The sequence below is a fragment of the Girardinichthys multiradiatus genome, chromosome 15, assembly GCF_021462225.1.
Source record: "Girardinichthys multiradiatus isolate DD_20200921_A chromosome 15, DD_fGirMul_XY1, whole genome shotgun sequence".
NCBI classification, from domain to species: Eukaryota; Metazoa; Chordata; class Actinopteri; order Cyprinodontiformes; family Goodeidae; genus Girardinichthys; species Girardinichthys multiradiatus.
In genome coordinates, this window is record NC_061808.1 from 38,690,855 (window position 1) to 38,707,575 (window position 16,721).

The following is a 16,721-nucleotide window of genomic DNA, read 5'->3' on the forward strand; positions in this document are numbered from 1 at the left end:
TAACTCATTAAATTTCAGCAGTTTATCCTTTGTCAATTTCAGCTTGTTTCTGCCAGCTTTCAGCTAAAAAATTCAGCTTACAGCATTCACACTTCATTTTCGCAGGAAATGCAAATTTTTCTAGTTCCTTTTGATTGACTTACCTAAGCATCCACGTATGACACTGTGTTAAAACTCCACTGTGTTAAGCAAAAGTTTAAATTACTTTAACTGAAGCTTAGTGACTAGAATGGTATGATCAGTGGTGTGCAGGCTTCTGCACAGCAAGGCCCTTCACCTGCATCCGCTCATGCTACTGATAAGCTGAAAAATACTGATGCTGTTTCCTCCAGGAAAGCAGGATTTAACCAACAGCATGAAATTTTTTCAAAACACACTCATTCATATGAAATCAAAACAAAAACTGGATCGTTTTTCTCATGTATAGTGTGTGTGGGTTTTATTTGATAATATTGCCTGAGAGACAGTAATAGAATAGTTTTTTCAAAAATATACTGTACATTTTTATCAAATGTAAATGTAATGTTATCAAAACAATTAATCTGAAACAGATATTTCATATTTCAGAATTCTGAAAAATATTAGATATCAGTGTTTCTCCATGAGAAGAGACAGAAGTGGAAATTGCATCTCGTTACGTCTGGAGTAAAACTGATAAAACATAATAAAAAAAAAAATCATCATACCAACTGTAAAATATTGCGGTGGTGGTATGATGGTTTGTGGCTGCATTGCTGCATCAGGACTTGGATGACCTGCCATAATGATGGAACCATGAATTCTGCTCTTTACCAAAAATATTGTAGGAAAATTTCTGAAGAGGAAACTCATTAACTGGGGTTTATGTTTGCTATCAACCAAAAGCAGAATGACAGACGATTTTAATTATTTTTTTTTATTTATCGCAAGTCATTGTTATTTTGACTTTCACCAATATTATTTCATTCTTCTAAAATCATGCAACCTAATGAACAGTTGCTCCTCTAAGAGGGGTTACACTTGAGTAAAGCATCAAACAGTTAGGTCTTCTTACAGATGTGGCCATCTGCTGCAAATCAACCTCTTCTGGCGTTTAGTTTATTGTGTAACAACAGATTCATCCTCTTTTCTGCACATCCAAATATTCCACACAGTGTCGCATAATTAACCATAGGGCTTAGTAAGTTTTAGGGTTTAAATCATGACAAAAACTATGAAATGAAAAACATCTTTTATGAAAAGTTTGTTCCTGGGCTGCACGGTGGCGCAGTTGGTAGCACTGTTGCCTTGCAGCAAGAAGGTCCTGGGTTCCTGGCCAGGGGTCTTTCTGCATGGAGTTTGCATGTTCTCCACATGCATTATTGGGTCCTCACCGGGTACTCTGGCTTCCTCCCACAATCAAAAGACATGCCTGTTAGGTTAATGTTAATTGGTCTCTCTAAATTTCCCTTAGGTGTGTAAATGAGTGTGTGCTTGGTTATTTGTGTGTTGCCCTGCGATAGACTGGCGACCTGTCCAGGGTGTACCCTGCCTCTCGCCCATAGACTGCTGGAGATAGGCACCAGCTCCCCTGCGACTCACTATGGAAGAGGATTTTTCATCCACGAAGACCTAACAAACTCTACTTTCTATAATCAAACTGGATGCTTCAAAAGGTTTGGAATTCTTAGACTGCCACATGATCGTTGTACAAAGTTAGAATGATTCCTAGTTTTGCAGCAAGCCATGGATCAGAATGTTATTACTGGGCTACACTGAAGTATGAATAGTGAAGTGTAACTGTGTGTATGGTTGACTCTGTACTAGTCAACTATCAGATACTGGGTTTACACCCCCCCCCAAAAAAAAACACACACACTGAACACCTCCCTTATAAACAAATTCAGGATTAAGTTGGAACAGAATATGTCTGAGTATAATGTTAATACATCAGCATAACTGAGAAGTTTCAACATTCATTTCAACATATATTTCTTCCAGAACCATGCTGAAAACTTACATGGTTTTTGCTGTCCGACCGGGATCCTCCAAGGAGCAGAACCTTGGCGCTCTGAGTGTGACCGTTCTGACATGCCAGGTGGAGAGCTGTGTTCCCTGCCTAAAATAGGGACAGAAGAATGAAACACAATATAGTAATGCTGAAATATGTTTTTATTCACTACACATAACATTTTTGTATTTTCGTGATTTTACTCTGTATAAAGAAAGAATAAACCGTGGCATAGGAAAAGTGGTAAGTAGGGCATAATTGTGTACCTATTTTTGATCTTGCTAGCTTCTGATTGAAATGGGTTTCTAATTCTCTCACTCATTCCTTCTTTAATGTTCCTTCTTTAAATTAACACCTTTGTCATCTTATCAGAAAATATATGATGCGATTGAACTGACAATACACTTCTGTATAAATTTATCTGGTTTGATAAAAAAAAACATGCTGAAACATTGAGGATATAAGCATAAGTACTGATTATTTAGTAATGAAACATTTATTTTTACAGAAATAAACCTTAAAATGAGCTGCAGTTTTTCATGTATCCAGACATAAACGAAAAAATGTTTGGTATTTCATACTTTTCCTCGCTCTACTACATTCACATACTACTCTCCACATTTTGCATTATTTATTTTGCCTCACAGAAACCTGGCAAGAGGATTATGTTACTATAAATGAGTCAACTCCTACAAATTATTTAAATTTTCACATTCCTCGAAATACTGGGCGAGGAGGAGGAGTAGCAACCATCTTTCAGTCCGATTTACTGATTAGTCCCAGACTAATCAATAGCTACAACTCCTTTGAATATTTAATCCTTAGTTTTCCTCATCCAAATTGCAAATTGCACTAAAACCACTTCTGTTTGTTGTTTTGCACAGTCCACCAGGCCCTTACTCTCATTTTTTAGATCAGTTTTCAGACCTTTTATCTGATTTTTTGTTAAATACAGTTAAGGTTATTATAATAGGGGATTTTAACATTCATGTTGACACTGAAAGTGATAGCCTAAATATAGCTTTTAATGCTATCTTAGACTCAACTGGCTTTGCTCAAAACATTAACAAACCTAACCACCTTTGTCTTCATTCTCTGGACATTGTGCTGACATATGGCATTGAGTGTTAAGACATAACAATATTTTCTCATAACCCTATCCTGTCTGACCATTTTTTAAATCCTTTGAGTTTAATTTAACTGAGTACTCGACACCTGAAAGAAAATGTCATTATAGTAGATCATTATCAGAAAATGCTGTAGCAACCTTTAAAGAATCTGTTCCACTTCTAATTTCCTCATTATCACAGAAAAACACAGTGGAGGACAATAATTTTGTTTCTTCCCCTTCACAAATTGATTCTCTTGTTAATAGTGTTACTTCATCATTGCGTGGTGCATTAGACAATGCAACCCCCTTGAAAAAGAAGGTAATTATTCATAGGTGGCTGGCCCCCTGGTTTAATTCAGAGCTGCGTACTTTAAAGCACAGTGTTAGAAAATTGGAGAGAAAATGGCGCTCCACACACCTAGCGGATTCCTACTAAATCTGGAAAAATAGCCTACTGTTGTATAAAAAGACACTTCACCAAGCCAGAACAGCTTATTTTTCATCATTAATAGAAGAGAACAAGAATAATCCTAGGGCACATCTGGGACATCATGTCTTGCTCCATCCACCAACGGCACGTTGCACCACAGACTGTCCATGAGTTGGTGGATGCTTTAGTCCAGGTCTGGGAGGAGATCCCTCAGGACACCATCTGCCGTCTCATCAGGAGCATGCCCAGGCGTTGTAGGGAGGTCAAACAGGCACGTGGAGGCCACACACAATACTGAGCCTCATTTTGACTTGTTTTAAGGACATTACATCAAAGTTGGATCGGCCTGTAGTGTGTTTTACAACTTTAATTTTGTGTGTGACTCCAAATCCAGGCCTCCATTGGTTAATAAATTTGATTTCCATTGATGATTTTTGTGTGATTTTGTTGTCGGCACATTCAACTTTGTACAGAACAAAGTATTCAATGAGAATATTTCATTAATTCAGATCTAGGATGTTATTTGAGTGTTCCCTTTATTTTTTGGGGCATTGTATTTACATACACTATATAAAAACATACATACAATTGTTTTCTCACTGTCTGCAATTAAATCAGGCCTAGAATTTTAGGTCAGTAAGGTTTAAAACTAATTATTTGCTAAATACCAGATGTTTTCTTTCCAACTTTCCTAAAATCAAGTTTACATATGTTTTCTTAGGATTTTGTGAAATTGTCTTTTAAAGTGCAAGACATGGTTCAAATGTTATGGGTATTGTTTCCTCATCATTCTCACAATAGTTTGCTAGAATTTTGGCCCATACCTCCTGACAGAACTGGTGTAACAGAGTCAGGTTTATATGCTGTCTTGCTCAATAGCACCTTTTCAGCTCTCCCTACTAACTTTCTCAAGAAATGAGGTCATGGTGTCATTGCCCCTGGAAAACATTGACTTTATTGTCCTTAGGTTACTTTGTAACTAGCTTGGTGGTATGCTAAGGGTCTTTGTCAATTTGAGAGACCCATTTGCATTCAAGCTTTGACTTTTTGGCTTTCAAAGCCATGGCATCATCATTTGGGTTTTCCTAGCTGTTTAAAAGGCTTCTGAGTTTAAATTCACTAAAGAACCATTCTTTCATTAGAAAAAACTAATATTTTTGCTCTGGCCTAAAACAGTTAATGTTTAGTCGCATTTAATGACCAACAGTGAGAAACAAGTCTGTTTTTATATAGTGTATGTATGGGTTCAACAGTATATTTTGTAAATTTTATTTAGCTCAGCTTGTAAAGAGAATTTCTTAAATATTTTTGAAAAAAAAAAATTTTTCTCTTAAAAATGCACAAAAATGCATGAAAAGTCAAAGCAGTGTTTCATGTACATTCTTCAACTTTTCTGCTATAAATAACTAGAATGTTTGTAGGTGATGTGCTAAGACAGTATTAAAATGGCACAGAAGTCTCAGTAGGTCAAAAAAGCATCAAATCAAGCTCATTTACATAAAATTTGGCTAGGACCTTAATCAGTGACATTTTTGTGTTTACATGCTTTGATATAATATACCTTATTTTTGGCATGAACGTTGGCTCCAGCCTTCACTAGTACTTTCAGGCAGTGACTGAATCCATGCCAGGAGACCTCGTGGAGAGCTGTGTTGCCATCCTTGTGTGGAACACAAAAAAACACAAACCCTTTATTTCAACCCATACCTCACAAAGACAGTCTTAGGTCGAGATTCTAAATATTAGATGACCCATGAAACCTTGGTTGTTGGGACTCTAGAAAGCTCAGATATCTGTCAGATTGTCTCGGGGCTGAACCCCAAAAGCAATTATCAACATAATTAAACAAAAAGGGCTACAGTGATTTTTTTTCAGATGCCTTAAGTAAAATAGCTCAGATTCTGCACAAATACAGTTCCCAGGATCACCTTAGCATCACATATCCTGCTGTGGGGGGCTAAAACAAATCAGTATAGAAAGAGGTACCACCGAGAGATAGCCACAGCAATGGGCAATTTGGGGGTGATCCTGCATGAGTTGAGAGTTTTTCCTAAAGAAAATAAAAAAACAATTGAAGAAAAAATTTCCAAGGTACATACTAGACCGAGTAAAGCATAGGAGCACATTGTGAAACTACAGAAAATAACTCAGAACACAGATGAATGAATCAACAAGCAGACCTAAATATTCATAATACACAAAATCCATCAACAAACCAAATAGAAAAAAGTCTTAAAGGAATTAAATAATGTTTCCAAAAGTATTATGAGCAACTATATACTCAACCTCTTTCTTGTATAAAGTACTCCAAAAACTTAACTTAACACGACAAGGATGCTGTGCTTCACCACTACTGTTTGCCTTATTCATTTAACCTTTGAGCCAATGGATTTGACAGAGGCTCGACATAAAAGGAGTAACAACTATTAGTGGCGCGCAAAACTTGGCCCTCTTTTTTGATGGTGCAAAATATGGCCAATAATCTACGTAATAAAATTAATATTAATAAAACTCAGGGGTTATCATTCAACTTTATTTCATCAAAAGAGCTAAAAGATAAATATAAATGGAAGTGGGATAATGAGTCTAATAAATTAAGGGATTACCCAACATAAGGATTACTCTAAAATGTTTGATGTTAATTATGGGCCCCTAATCTTTGACAAGAAGCCAAACCTTCAAAAGATGTAATTTATTCCCTTTTTTAATTGAGTTCCAGGACAAAGTTAATCAGAATGAACATTTTCCCACATATGCTTTATTATTTACAGTGCCTCACAGTACAAATATCTCACAAACAATTTCAAGAATGGGACAGATTACTTCCAAGGCTTCTATGGTAAGGGAAAACAACTAGGATCAGGTATAAAATACTACAGTTAAAGAAAGAAAAAGAGGGAATGGGCTTTCCCTGCCTACAGGAATATTACTACGCTGCCCAGTTGTTTGTGTTCATCATTCTAAACATCAGGTTGGAAAGTAAGAAAGGAGACAATGTAAAAGGTATTCCTGTTATGGCTCTGCTAACCAATACTAAACTTCAGGATGGGTTGATGGACTTGAAAAATCCCCTGTTATATAGCCTATTGAACTCCTGGAAAAGTGCAATAAGAATCTGCAAACTACACGACTCATCAAAAATGTTGAGATGAGGTGCCTATGATTCTGATGTTGTACCCAACAAAAGTAATGGAATATTCAAAAACTGTTTTGGGCCGGATCTCGGTCTGCTGGACATGAAAAATACCGCTTTCTGAAAAGATCGGAGTTATTCTGGTAAACCACATTTCTAATGTAAAATATAACACATTACTGGATTACCGGATTTCTTTTAGCTACCATGACGTTTAATCATTAATGTAAGTTAATATGTCCTGAATATGATGACCAAATATGTGCTACTGTATATTTATGATTACAGGACATTATAAGGGGCTCTGACAGTTTCCTGCTTATTATTTTTGGTGGTTTTAAAATACTTCTGTTGTTGAGACTGTTGTTATGACAGCAACACTGGGGTTTGTTTACAGCTGCATGTGAATAAAATTGAGAATGCTTTTATATTGGGGAAACACCTCTATGTCATCAGTCTTATGCAGGGTCTTGTCCTGATCTTCCAGATCCAGTTGGCTTTGTATTATGCGGGACATAGTAAAGATGTGATACGAAGGTTATGAAGGTCATGAGTGGAGTGTGGATGAGCATGATGGGAGAGGTTGTTGACGCTGGTGTCATGTCAAGGCTGCAACCTAAGTGCCATAGTGTAGGCATGACACAGTCAGTAAATTATCATTGGCAAAGTTCCCTCTAGTTCTTTTTTTTTTTTTTTTTACCACATAAGAGTGTTTTATTAACTGCTCACACTTCATAACATGCAACTTTCTAAATAAAATCTCTTATCACACTGCTTACTAAACACTGGTGGAGATTGCAAGGCCAGTCCTTATTTTGACTTTCATTTTCCAAACTTTCCTGACCATTTGCAGGATTTAGATATTTAAAGTTCTCCCACTTTTAGGATGTAGTATTAATGGAAGAGAAACACCTATCATTAGTCAGCTGGGAGGTAATAAAATGCTTAAATACATCTGCCATGGCATTAAGGGTTGGATACTTGTGTGCAGTCAACAATATGCCATTAAGTATTTACTGACACTTTGAATGTAGAAGATTTCCTTATTTTAAACCTGAAGTATTATTCTAAAAGCACAGGTTACATATAGAGTTTTGCTGTAATTATGTTGTTGTAGATGTAGATTTATTGAGTCAGCTCACTTCTCATTCAGGGTCCTAGCACATTACATCACTGTTTATGGGGGATGTAGGTTAAGAAGATTACAGCTCTATCAGATTCTAAAATACACTCATTACAATGGCTTTAAAATCCCTCCTGTTGCTCTGCCTGACTTAAATACGCAATCATGGCTGCAGAATATTAGGTATTCAATCAATGCAAAAACGCTTGAGGTACTCCAAACACTAACTGCTGTATACCCTTTGCCATGCATGAGTCAATAATGTTTTTGTATCATTGCCTTAGCTACAAATCCACCAATAACAGCAGACTCCATTTTAACAGAGCAAAGCATGAAATACATCAAACCTTGATGATATGACCAACACTAATATAATTCTGTCAAAAACTGAGGTTGTCCACTCATATTTGACACTGCCACAAAGAGCTCACATAACCCTAGTCAGATAGATATAGGTTTTACAAAACTGTATGAGGAACTCATGCAGAGCGGACAAATGGCAAAAAAAAAAGCAAAAAGCTTTTTCTAGGAACCAGGATAGTGGGATTGGGAATAGGGGGAGTGGTGGCCTAGTGGTTAGAGAGCACAGAATTAAGAGTCCTAGAGAACCTTGTAATTGATTAATTAAATTCAGTGACTTTTAACAGTAGCTGATTTAAAATGACAGACTTTTGTATTTAAGCCATCTATGGAGGCAGATTCAAGTTACAGTATGAAACCACTGGACAACAATTACTGGCTACAATTTATTGTTAATAAATTTATTTTTATGAGGGGAATCTTTTGAAATTCTCTCACATACACTCAGCAGCACCCTGTATGCAACAGGTTTAGAAGGAGAAGGTCAGGTAACCCCTCAAAGCATTACTGGATGTAATGCACATAAAGATTACTGAAAATGAACAGCACTTTGTCCCATTAGCATCTGTGTGTTGTTGTGAATCTGTGTTAGCTTGTGTGCCTTTTATCTCGCACCTTATCCTGTCTCTCCAGCGCACACCCTTCCTGGATGAGCGCACTGATAATGTCAGTGTTTCCCACCACAGCAGCACGGTGTAAGGCTGTCTGTTCCCCCTGCAGAAAGACACACACACAGCAATGAGAAACAAATGGTACCGATATACATGACTAACAACAAAAAACAGTAGTCATTTAGCTCTTTTGGAGGAACAGTTTTTATGGTATGGCTTATTACATTACCCAAACATCTTGGACCGACTACACCATAATAATAATATGCTCCTCGTTTTTCCACAAATATATCCAGACATCAGAACAAACAGCAGTGAAGCTCTTTTAATGTCTGCCGATTATCAGCTGATCATGTCTTTGTGTTCAGTTCACATCATACAGGATGCAGTTGAGCACACTTAGCAAAATGTTTGAATCCCAAAGAGGCATGGTCTGTCCAAACGTGTGAAAGTGATCACACAAGTCCATTTTAAAATGTAAAATGATAACTCATTCTGTCAGACAATTAGTTTTCAGACTTCTTTATTTGACCATATCAGGACTAATTAGTAATTAGTTTCAGACTTGCAGGCCTGAAGATAACTTTAAAGATCATGCTTTAGTACAAAAAAGAGCACATCTTTATCAACTACAAATGTTGGTCTCAAGCACGATAACACAACTTTGCTTAATAATTTGCACTAATTCAAGAGCTCACAGGTGACCTGCAGTCTGTACCATTCTTTGAAATAAAGTCACACAAGACTAAATATCTAACTTTAGAAATCCATTCATTTAGGAGGATGTTCTGTTTTGTTCAGCCAATTATATACACTATAGTCCCAATATAACTTATTATATTAGATACAGCATGTAAAAAGAGAAGTACCTTATTGGTTGTTCAAAATTCCTGGAATGTCAAAAAAGAGTGGTCAAAATAATACTGGTATATACTGGTATTAACAGGTTCCAGTCAAAGGTGTCAGCGATATAAAGACTGGTACACCTGACGGTGCAGGAGGACACATACACGTAATGTAGAAGAATCATCATCGCTCTCTCTCTTTCTTTCTCTGTCTCTCTCTCTCTCTCTCTCTCTCAATCAGGGGCCAAGTGGAAAGGTTTTACATCTAATTCACTGGATCATTTCACATCAAAAATAATTCAAAAACCAAATAAAAAACATAGGTGTTAACAAAGACAATTTTACTACATACTAGCAGTAGCTAATAAAAATAATCACAAAAATAATTTTTTGTTTTGGGAAAGTGTGCTTTGTACATCACTTAGCTTGAATTTAATTATAAACTGTATAAACACTTTGTTGGATTAAATACCATTACAACTGTTACAAATTTGAAGCCAGTTATACAAAGATAGGATTAAACATGTTAGATGTGTTTTTTTGTGTTGTCCCAAAAAATTCTTCTTCGCCTATCATTTCTGCAGTGTAGTAATATTGTATTCTTTGACTGCATTCTGAGAAAGCCTGGGATCCTCAGAGATGGAGCCTGACTCCTTTATGTGCGATTGGAGTGGAACACACCTTGGACCGGATCACACCATGGATGAGCTTTCAGTACATGTAGCTACAACATGCAGCCTTCACCTGCTCTATGTCACCATCCTCATGCACATGGTCCAGATGTATTCAGTATTTCAAATACAAAGTTGTTGCACACTGTCCTTCTACTGACCAACATACTTCTCAGATTAAACAGACTGGAGGAAGATACCATATCTCCACTCAGTCGGCACTTATGGACTTTGCTGCATCTCATCTGTGTTTTGTAGTATGTTGCACTCATTCCACAACCCAGTATTACCCCTTACAGTTAACACTGGTTATGGGTTCATAACTACTTCCTGAGGTATATCAGGTCGTAATATTGACGGGTCAATATCAACATTCCATGAGGGGACCTTTCAGTTCAACACATGATACAATGAACACATGTACAGGGGTTGGACAATGAAACTGAAACACCTGTCATTTTAGTGTGGGAGGTTTCATGGCTAAATTGGACCAGCCTGGTAGCCAGTCTTCATTGATTGCACATTGCACCAGTAAGAACAGAGTGTGAAGGTTCAATTAGCAGGGTAAGAGCACAGTTTTGCTCAAAATATTGAAATGCACACAACATTATGGGTGACATACCAGAGTTCAAGAGGACAAATTGTTGGTGCACATCTTGCTGGCACATCTGTGACCAAGACAGCAAGTCTTTGTGATGTATCAAGAACCACGGTATCCAGGGTAATGTCAGCATACCACCAAGAAGGACGAACCACATCCAACAGGATTAACTGTGGATGCAAGAGGAAGCTGTCTGAAAGGGATGTTCGGGTGCTAACCCGGATTGTATCCAAAAAACATAAAACCACGGCTGCCCAAATCACGGCAGAATTAAATGCGCACCTCAACTCTCCTGTTTCCACCAGAACTGTCCGTCGGGAGCTCCACAGGGTCAATATACACGGCCGGGCTGCTATAGCCAAACCTTTGGTCACTCATGCCAATGCCAAACGTCGGTTTCAATGGTGCAAGGAGCGCAAATCTTGGGCTGTGGACAATGTGAAACATCTGATGAGTCCACCTTTACTGTTTTCCCCACATCCGAGAGAGTTATGGTGTGGAGAAGCCCCAAAGAAGCGTACCACCCAGACTGTTGCATGCCCAGAGTGAAGCATGGGGGTGGATCAGTGATGGTTTGGGCTACCATATCATGGCATTCACTTGGCCCAATACTTGTGCTAGATAGGCGCATTACTGCCAAGAACTACCGAACCATTCTTGAGGACCATGGTTCAAACATTGTATCCTGAAGGCGGTGCCGTGTAGCAGGATGATAATGCACCAATACACACAGCAAAACTGGTGAAAGACTGGTTTGATGAACATGAAAGTGAAATTGAACATCTCCCATGGCCTACACAGTCACCTGATCTAAATATTATTGAGCCACTTCGGGGTGTTTTGGAGGAGCGAGTCAGGAAAGATTTTCCTCCACCAGTATCACGTAGTGACCTGGCCACTATCCTGCAAGAAGAATAGCTTAAAATCCCTCTGACCACTGTGCATGACTTGTATAAGTCATTCCCAAGACGAATTGATGCTGTATTGGCCGCAAAAGGAGGCCCTGCACCATACTAATAAATTATTGTGGTCTAAAACCAGGTGTTTCAGTTTCATTGTCCAACCCCTGTAGATCATGCAATGAAAGGCCATCTGAAAGGGACTGGTATTGAAAAACAGATATGGCCAACCCTAAAGTACAGAGATTCTTGTTTCCTTGTAGCTCTTTGTCTCTTTAAAAATAAAAATAACTTTGTGTAATGCTTCCCTTCAAAATAACACATTAAGAATGTAATTATAAAAAGGACAGCTGCCAATGTGATGTGGTTCAGTTAATACGCTTTTTAAAGGGATCAGGTAAGAATTGTGGTATGGTTTGCATGGAAATAACATGTTGTAACACAAACAAAACATGTTCAGCCACAGCTCAGTTTAAGGTTTAGTTTTAATGGTTAAAGCATTACTTAGATTTAAAGTGAAGGGTACAAAACTTTATAAATAATAGGTCCCTGGCCAAGGGACAAACAGGCATGTGTAACTGCCAGATTCTGCTGTGAGAACACATGCAGACAACTAACTAAATTTCACTTCCCTAAGTTTAGGGTTCTTAGTTACAGAACTGCCTTATTCAGTTAAAAATGACCAAAACAGTAATGCGGCACAAAAAAGACACTAGTTTGAACATTATTGTGTATAATATTTGATTGACAGGAACCCTAAACCCAAATCGCTTCAGCTTACAATCAAACTTAACCATTAAATGAATGGCATACAGAGAGATTAGCGACGAGGGACACTAAACGCCGAATGCAACATAAGAGCACTTAGAGAACGCTCAAAGTACATTACGTCCATGAGAAATGAAGGAGAAATGGGAGGGAAAGGATGAGAAAGTGTACAAGCTAGATTTTATCCGAGCCAGGCACAGTTCCAGTATTGAAGGATTGAATATTATTTAGGGAAGGAAGGATGAAGGGGCACAGATTTCCACCGGCTCATTAAGAGGAGGTTTGGCTAACCTTCTTGACTCTTTCTGAACCGTCAGTGTCTTTCCCAATTTTTCTCCACTGTCTTCTTCCCTGATTCTCTTCCTTTTCCTCTTCCTCCTGCTTTAGTCTGCAAGTCCTGCTCCCCCAAGTCATGGACAATGCACTGCATCCTGTTGCAGTGCTTTCTGACCACAGCGAATTAACTTGACAATGCCAAGGATCTGGGTTATCACTGCCTGTGTGGAAAATGGTTGTGTGTCCTGCAGGCAGTCCCATAAGTGGGCATTCCAGAGGGTCCCATTCAAGGCCACTGAAGGCCATTAGTCTACAGTTATTTATGTGTTCAAATTAATTTAGAGTTGGAATGGTTTTTCCAACTTAAAACGATTTGAAAGCAAAAAAAGAAGCAGCTGCTCATAACCATCATTTGTTAAGAATGTAGGTTGTTGATGATAAAGAAAAAAAAAACATTGGCCAAATGGCTGACTCAATCCACTTACATCATCTTGAATGTCCAGGTCACAGCCAGCTTTCAGAAGGATGCGCACAACCTCAAGGTGGCCTTTGTAGGCTGCCAAGTGCAGGGGACTTCGGCCATACTGTGAACGCAAAAACATGCAGAACGCTATAAATTCAGGACAAGATAACAACTTCACTGGAGAGTTGAAAGAGGAGAGGAGTCTGCAGTCCCACACACACAGTTCAGTTGGATAGCTGGATAGTTGGATAGCTGGATAGCTCCAAATTACAAGCAACTGTGATAATCTGGTAGCACAGGTCAAGACAATCTGCCACGAAGCATAATGCACAACATCACTAAATCCATAGAAAACAAACAAATCCTTAATCCAAGCTCTGAAAGAACGGAAAAAAAATATGCACAGCTGTTCACATGAGCCAAACACAGAATACGAAGTGGTCTGATAGTCCTGCGAGAAATGGACCTATGGACAGTTTACGTAAGGATAGGAATGTTCGAGGTTCTTTCCCTTATTAGTCCTTTATTTCCTGCCATCTCTATAGATGCAGAAGTCTCTGTAGGGCATACCTAAAATCATGGACCTGTCTCATTAAAGCAAGATTTTAGTTCGAAGTGTGTGTGTGTGTGTGTGTGTGTGTGTGTGTGTGTGTGTGTGTGTGTGTGTGTGTGTGTTTGTGTACATGATGAGGACCAAAATATTGGCGGGACATCAAGTCTAATCAATTCTAATTTTAGTTGTGTAAAAAGGTGGAATGAATTGGAAAACCAGTGTTGAGCTGTATGGAGCTGATTCTAGGTGAAGATTGAACTTATTTAAAAGCTCAAGCTAAATTCAGAATATAGATGGTTACTAAACCATGTGGGTTACACATGGTTTAGTCTCTCTCCGACTCTCCTGTCTCCTGCTCTCTGTGTCAGATGTTCAGTTACTCCTCTGCCTCCTTTAGTGATAATGGTACGTGTAATAAATGTAGCATTTTTGTAGCTTTGGAGGCGAGGGTGTCGGAATTGGAGCCACCGAGGGTAGCTCCCCGTAGCAGTCCTCCAGCAGAGGCCGCGCAGCCGGGGCCTCAGGCCGGCTGGGTGACAGTACGTAGAAAGCATAGTCCTAGATCCCATCCCACAGGTCACCACCAACCTGTCTGCGTTTCTAACGGATTTTCCCCGCTCAGCGACACACCTGCTGAGAAGCCAACTCTGGTAATTGGCAGCTCCATAGTCAGATACGTGGCAATAGAGACACCAGCGACCATAGGGAAATGTCTGCCAGGGGCCAGAACGGGCGACATCAAATCATACCTGAAACTGCTGGCTAAGGATAAGCGTAAATACAGTAAGATTGTTATTCATGCTGGCGGTAATGACACCCGGTTACGTCAATCGGAGGTCACCAAAGTTAGTGTTGCTTTGGTGTGTAAGTTTGCCAAAACAATGCCGGACTCCGTAATTTTGTCTGGTCCCCTCCCTGATCTGACCAGTCACAATATGTTTAGCCGCATGCTGTCATTCAACCGCTGGCTGTCTAAGTGGTGTCCAGAAAACGATGTGGGTTACATTGATAACTGGCAAATATTTTGGGAAAAACTTGGTCTGATCCGGAGAGACGGCATCCATCCCATTTTGGATGGAGCTGCTCTTCTTTCTAGGAATCTGGCCGAATTAATTTTTTTATTTTTTACCATGTCCTGTCCGGCAGGGTATCGCTCAGGATTGTTGTCTGAGTGCCAAGAAATTGCCCAACAGGTTTACTTTCACAAGCAGACCATCACAGCTAATGCTTTAAAGCTCTGCTTGATATTTATAAAATAAACTCTATTATAAACTTCTGTGGGAATATTTCAATTGTTACGGACACGGAGACTTAAATGAAAAGGAAAAAAGAAGCTCAAAAAAGAGAGATGGGGGAAAAAGGGGAGAAAAGGAGGAAAGAGTGGAGGAGAGAAAGAAGGAAAAAGAGAATACAAGATTACACCCTGCTTGCTTATACACCTGCAGCTGTTTTTTTTTTTAACAAAAAAGTACACGGTAATTCTGAATGTAGAATGTACTTAGTGAGAGGTGCAGCCCAATATAGAACATCTGTGTATCTGTCAACACCTGAAGCTTAACACCTGTGAGTATGGGTGTGGACGTGCTTTTGTATACAAGGTTTCTCCACAAAAATATGCAATAGCGAGTGTGAGGACCCACAGGCCTGCCCCATGGTCCCTGGACGGACACTGAGGAGATCCGAGCCACAGACATCTATAGGCCCCCCAAAGCACTGGAACTCCAGGAGAACCACCACCGGGACGCCACGAATCCCCACCCCCACAGGTGAACTCCGTGGCCAAGAAGCCGATGAAGCCACACCCACACAGCCCCGCTCTAAGAACCCCCGCCACACCCCGCTCCCCCACGACACAGCGCGCCGCAACGGCAAGACAAGGGACACACGCAACGCCACACCCGCCAACTGGCGCAACAGGGCAGACCCCACCCAGCAGCGCACCCACAACCGGACCCCCGACCCCGCACCATGACGGGACAAACTCATCCACCAAGAGGTCCCCGGCCAGCGGCAGGCACCCAGGGCCAGTGACCTCACCACCCCCCCCTCAGCAACAAAAAACACTACATCACTGCCACTGCAACGACCGCCCAGGGAGAAACACTATCCAGCTCAGCTCCACCATCGCCGCCCAGCCGATCCAAATGCCAGTGATCCTACGCCCTAGAAGTGGGCACAACCCCTCCACCCCACAGGCCACAGCCCCTCCACGCCCCCCCACCACCCCGATCCCCCCTCGGACAAGACAGCCAGCAGAGCTGGCAGAATTTATTAGTTCTCCAAAACTCTGACAACCCAGGGTACAGACCAGGAAGCAGGGTCGTAGTTTAATACTCCTCTCTGCAGTTTCTGTACTGCTACCCACCCATTACCCTATTAAGACAGTGTCTCGCCCACGGCCAAAATTGAATAGGTTAAAAAATAATCTAAATGGAGGAAATCAGGAAAATCTCATTAAAAAAACAACTCAGACCGAAAAGAAAAATAAAACAATTAAATGTGGCCTACTGAACATAAGATCTCTCTCTTCAAAGACATTGCTAGTTAGTGACCTGATTTGTGACAATCAGATTGATTTATTTTGCCTCACAGAAACCTGGCTGCAGCAAGAGGATTATGTTACTATAAATGAGTCAACTCCTACTAATTATTTAAATTTTCACATTCCTCGAAATACCGGGCGAGGAGGAGGAGTAGCAACCATCTTTCAGTTCGATTTATTGATTAGTCCCACACCAATAAATAGCTACAATTCTTTTGAATATTTAATACTTAGTTTTCCTCATCCAAATTGCAAAGCACTAAAACCACTTCTGTTTGTTGTTTTGTACCGTCCACCAGGCCCATACTCTCAATTTTTAGATCAGTTTTCAGACCTTTTATCTGATTTAGTGATAAAGTTATTATA

The 16,721-nt window shown here is 39.7% G+C and overlaps 1 protein-coding gene across 6 annotated transcripts in view; it reads right to left on the reverse strand.

The window, feature by feature from the left end:
• Positions 1 to 16,721, reverse strand: part of ankrd6b (ankyrin repeat domain 6b) — a 178,028-nt gene that overhangs the window by 97,144 nt on the left and 64,163 nt on the right. For 5 of the 6 annotated variants that reach the window (XM_047388666.1, XM_047388661.1, XM_047388662.1 and 2 more), the window contains exons 3-6: positions 13,283 to 13,381; positions 8,742 to 8,840; positions 5,072 to 5,170; positions 1,979 to 2,077 (exon numbers count right to left, since the gene is read on the reverse strand). In XM_047388666.1, coding sequence (XP_047244622.1) covers positions 1,979 to 2,077; positions 5,072 to 5,170; positions 8,742 to 8,840; positions 13,283 to 13,381 — 396 coding nt within the window. The remainder of the gene's footprint in view (positions 1 to 1,978; positions 2,078 to 5,071; positions 5,171 to 8,741; positions 8,841 to 13,282; positions 13,382 to 16,721) is intronic. The other variant, XM_047388665.1, reaches the window with a different exon arrangement.